Below are 5,016 nucleotides of genomic sequence, written 5' to 3'. Positions count from 1 at the left end.
TTAGTAAGTTTTCCAACTTTTGCCAAGAGGGAACTTTAGATATTGGTCCCTAGATTATGTTCACCCCGTTTCATGCAGATCGCTCAAACTTCCTAGGAAGAGATCCATTTGAAGTGTTTGTCAAAAAATTCAAAATGGCAGAAAATCTATATAACCGGAAGTTATGGGTTCTTGAGGCAAAGGAGAGGAGAAGCATCTCTGTGCAAAGTTTCATGTCTCTACGACATACGGGGCATGAGATATGCCCATTCAAAGTTTGCAATTTCAATCGGTTGCTATAGCGCCCCCCTTTGGCCAATTGATGTAATATTGCTTCATTTGCAGCCTCCCATGACCCTCTACCACTGTGCCAAATTTCACATGGATTGACCAAGTCAGTGAGGAGACACTGTGCCAAATTTCACATGGATTGACCAAGTCAGTGAGGAGAAAAACATGGAACAGACAGACACAGAGTTACAGAGGTACCCATTAATAAANGCATCCTCCCATGACCCTCTACCACTGTGCCAAATTTCACATGGATTGACCAAGTAGTGAGGAGAAAAACGTGGAACAGACACACACACACACACACACAGAGTTTTCGTCATTATATAGTAAGAGGTACCCATTAATAAATAACACAGTAACTTCAGTAATAAAAATACTGCAGTATCTATGGTTATATTTGCACTAAACTTCACATGGAGCTCAAAACACCTAAAAACAACTTTTCCCCCAGCTGACTATGGAGTTATTCAAATTTTTATTTTGTTAAATGTCAAATATGGAGTGCCAACACAAAGCTAATGCATAATAATGACTTTACACTGCAGCAGAAAGAAAGGATAGATTCTCCTGAGTCATACGATGTATGAAACTTGATACGGACTGAACTCAAAAATGGCCAAAATATGAAACTCTGTCCAGGCGTTTCTTTGTCTATGTAGGCTTGAGAGGGTTAATGTAGTACAGCTGATCAGTCTCACGTCGTCTGAATAATTTCTATTGACAAAGATACAACAGTGGATGAACTGGTGCCAAAAATACTATCCTGTTTACTCAAGTTTAACAGTCACTGTTAAAGGTGTGACTGTGAATGTTATGTCACATAAAGAGCTGTTAAAACAAACTGGATTATTCCTGGGGAAACTGTGCCACAAAATATTACTGTGTAACAGGAAGTGTAAAATAGGAAAGGGCCTTTTGGTTTGTAGGATTTCCCTCTCCCAGAAAGCTCTGAGGACAGATATGTTCTCCCCATGGGTGAACACCTTCACATGAGAAGCAGAGAGGTTTATTTGTCGCTGCAGTTTCGGGAAAGCAAAGCTGCTTGAAGCCCAATGTGCTCCTGAAAGTGTTTGCTCCCGCTCTGCTCCTGCACACCTGATCCTTGAGGACTTAATGGTGATTGATTGAGTGGCAGAAACACCTGTGAGGTCTGTGTGTGCAGCTCTTAACTGCCCAACTGGAGAAAATCAAAGACAGTTCACCTGTCGACATTTACAATAACTCTGCTCTGTTCAGCTGTCTCAGTGCTACAGCAGCAGGAGAAATTCTTATTGCACAATAAGAAATAAAGGACACTTAATGGTTTTCCTGTGCACAGTATCTACAGTAAAGCATTTCAAAGTGTCTCTTATCAAGGAACAAATGGTGGAGGTTCATGCTCTATCTAAATGCCAAACGCTCTTTCAAGCAGACTGTTTGTTAAAGGAGGAGAGAGAGAGACTGAAAATACACCCAACAGTGCCAACATTATGTTTGTGTGTGTTTTTGAATTGTATTCCCTAAGCTCAGCCCGTATTTTAAAAGGGCACGACCAGTTTTATATTCTACATATGAGGCACTGGGGGAGCTTTCTGAAATCGGAAAAATAGCCAAAGGGCTTGGAGACTACAAATCAAAATGTATAAATGTGTTGGTTCAATTTGAAAGACATAGATATTCAATGAGGGTCTAATTAAAGATGCAGTTGACTTGCATAATGGGAAATGTAGCTTCCAGTGTTTTTAAGAAGGTGACCCCTGCTAGGGACTAAACATCAGGACGTCTCTGATGCTACTACATTGAGTTTCTGTTTCTGTTGAGTGCCACCTAAAAGTGGCTATAATCGCTTTCTTTACTAAAGATCTATCAAAAGACAGTGTCATAAAATGTTAAAGGGGTGAGTCTTAGTGATGAGCATACAGAGAATTATCACCTGAGTCTTGCAGCTTCGCTCGGCTGATAGTTTTTAGCTGTCTGGCCCACAACTTTATTGTTTTAGTTCACTCTCACAGCATTGTCATTGTATTGGTTAAAATCCAGTGTACACTACCTGTTTAGCCGAACTGTTCTTACTCCCAACTTGTCAAATACCACTATGATGTCAGTAAGACAGTAGTAAGTATGATGTCAGAGGCACCTTTCATGATGGTATGATACACAACGGGCAGCAGCAGTTGCTGACGCAGCGGGCAACAACTTAACTCATTAAATACTGCCATTTTGCCAGTGGACGTCTGCGTCAGACACTAGCCATGTTCCCATCAGCCTGTTCAGATGCACATCTAGAAGTATCGCATCGGAAAATTATGATGGAAACGCCAAAATTCGAATTAAAATCCCCTGATTCACACAAACTTAAATACGCTCGCTTTAGCCGCGTTTTGGTTGATTCGAAAAAATGTTGATTCGCAAAACGGGGGATGGAAACAGTTATGTTGGAATTAAGTCTGACGTAGCGCACCTCTCTCCATGGTGATATCCACACTCCGGGTCGGGAGGGCGGTAATGCATTTACAAGCTGGTTGCCAACCGCCAGAAAACAAGAATGCAAGACTTTGTTTCCGGTTCTGCGGAAAACTCGTGCGAAAAAATTCCCAATGATTAAAATCACTTTTGGATGGAAACATAGCTACTGATGCACAGATGCATCTTTTGCAGTGTTATGACACGCACCAGCTGACTGCAGTTTGGGGCAACTACTGTAGTATAAATCAGAACCAAAAATACTTCATTGATCCCTGAAAGGTAAATTGTGATTCATTAAGGTCGCTCTGACGTAAAGAACGGAGAATTATAAGAAGTAAGAATAAGATAGCAATGAATAAAATTAAATGAAATAGAAATGAAAATGTACATAAAATAAAATAAAAAATAAAGATTAAAAAAAAAAATTAAGATATTAAGAAAATAAAATATATATCCTCACTGTACCAAGGCTGTCACTGTGAAATTTAAAGAGTGAGAAAGTGTGTATGGGTCAAGTGGGAGGGGTCAAATAAACCCAATATGGGTAGCATGCTACAGTCGTGATGTACGTCATGTGACGTTACATGATGTCAGTAGCACCTGTGCATATTTTTGGCCAAGCCATGACATATTTTTCCAAACCTAACCATGTGTTTTTGTTGCCTAAACTTACGGATATGAACCTAAAAACAAAGTATTCTCTAACAACTGGTGAACTGGGTGAGGGTGGACTCAAAAACTCGACTCTGGAGACAGTTTGGGTAAAATAACACAGTCTTTACTGGTCAAAAGGAAGTTTCGATACACAGGACTATCAGTGGAGGCAAACAAACCCAACAGGGATGAGGCAGAGGCAGAGACAATCAACAGGCTAAATCCAAACAACCAAGAAAAGGACACTGGGAAACAAAAAGCTGGAACACTAGACACACAAGGAGCTAAACTGGCACTGAGAGAAAACAAGACACACACTAAACACTCTGGTGAGAGAAGAAAGGATAACGAGACACAGGTGAGGCTAATCAGGGCGGGGCAGACAATCAGACACAGGTGAAGTCATCAAAAGGGAGGGTAAACACACAGGGGCAGGAAGTGAAGTGATCTGAAGCCAGAGGAGATGTGAGTTTCAAAGTAAAACAGGAAACAAGATGAATGAATGAAATAAAAACATAACCTAAGAAACTTGAGCTGTGACATGTTTAAAAGGCAATGATATGCCAACGCTGTGTTCACAGCTCATGTCTGCTGCCATCCAGTGGCCAAAAAAATCAGATGGAAGTTTAGGCAAGATGAAAAACTCCAGTAATCTAAGAAACTGCTAATTGATATGGTTGACCAGCTGTTTTAATTCATCATGAGATTGTACACCAGCTAACAAAAATCTCCCTCTCATCAACCTCCTGCAGGTGTTCGGAGGTTTGGTGTGGATCCTGGTGGCGTCGACTCTAGTCGAGCCAGACAACCCTCTGGGCTGGGTGATGTTCGTGTCTGTCTTCTGCTTCGTACTGACGACCCTCTGGTTCTTCATCTTCCTCTGCGGAGGCAATCAGAGCAGCATCTGGCCCTCCCTGGTAAGAGACGCTCTCCCCCTCCTGCTGATACCTGGTTAATGGTGGATAGATAGATGGCCAAAAGTGTGTGGATGCCTGAACAGTACCTGAACATCTGTTGTTTTGAATGCAGAGCTCTGTGCAGGCTGGTCAAGCTCTTCCACACCAAACTTGTTGTGTTGAGTGATGGGCCCTCCACAGTCTGTAGCTATCCACAAAGCTGGAAGTTTTTAGATGTCTAGAATATCATTTTATGCTGTAATATTAAAAATACTACAGCATGCAGGGGCGTCCACATACTTTTTGGCATGTAACGTAGATTGTTCTTCCTCTGCTGCCTTCTTCCTTTAACTACTCACTGATTTACCCCCTCTTCCTTGTCTCTATGTCTGTTCAGGATGTTGGTTATCATTTTGTGGCAGTGGTTTTCTACCTCAGTGCGTCGGTGGATCTGGCATACATCACCATTCTGGCAGGCAGGGTTGTGCAGATTTCTAGCCTTCCTGGCTTTCTCAAGAACTACCGACTGGATATTTCTGCAGTGGTATGTCAAACACACTCACATAAACATCCTACCTATTGCTATACTTAGTTATACTACAATATTCTGATATACTGTAACTCAATTAAGGCGACAGAAGAAGCTTTTATTTACTTTACTTTCACAGATGAGAAACAATAAATTGTGAAGACAATAAAGCCTCCACAACAATAACATTTTAAGTCTTGTGAAGACAATAAAGCCTCC

The 5,016-nt window shown here is 41.3% G+C and overlaps 1 protein-coding gene across 1 annotated transcript in view; it reads left to right on the top strand.

Moving 5' to 3' along the window:
* Window positions 1-5,016, top strand: part of LOC126406927 (myelin and lymphocyte protein-like) — a 15,446-nt gene that overhangs the window by 6,724 nt on the left and 3,706 nt on the right. Inside the window, exons 2-3 of the mRNA XM_050071514.1 lie at window positions 4,125-4,289; window positions 4,666-4,812. Coding sequence (XP_049927471.1) covers window positions 4,125-4,289; window positions 4,666-4,812 — 312 coding nt within the window. The remainder of the gene's footprint in view (window positions 1-4,124; window positions 4,290-4,665; window positions 4,813-5,016) is intronic.

The sequence above is a fragment of the Epinephelus moara genome, chromosome 19 (assembly GCF_006386435.1).
Source record: "Epinephelus moara isolate mb chromosome 19, YSFRI_EMoa_1.0, whole genome shotgun sequence".
NCBI lineage: Eukaryota > Metazoa > Chordata > Actinopteri > Perciformes > Serranidae > Epinephelus > Epinephelus moara.
The sequence above is the reverse complement of the archived record's forward strand: the minus strand, read 5'-3'. Positions and strand labels throughout refer to the sequence as shown.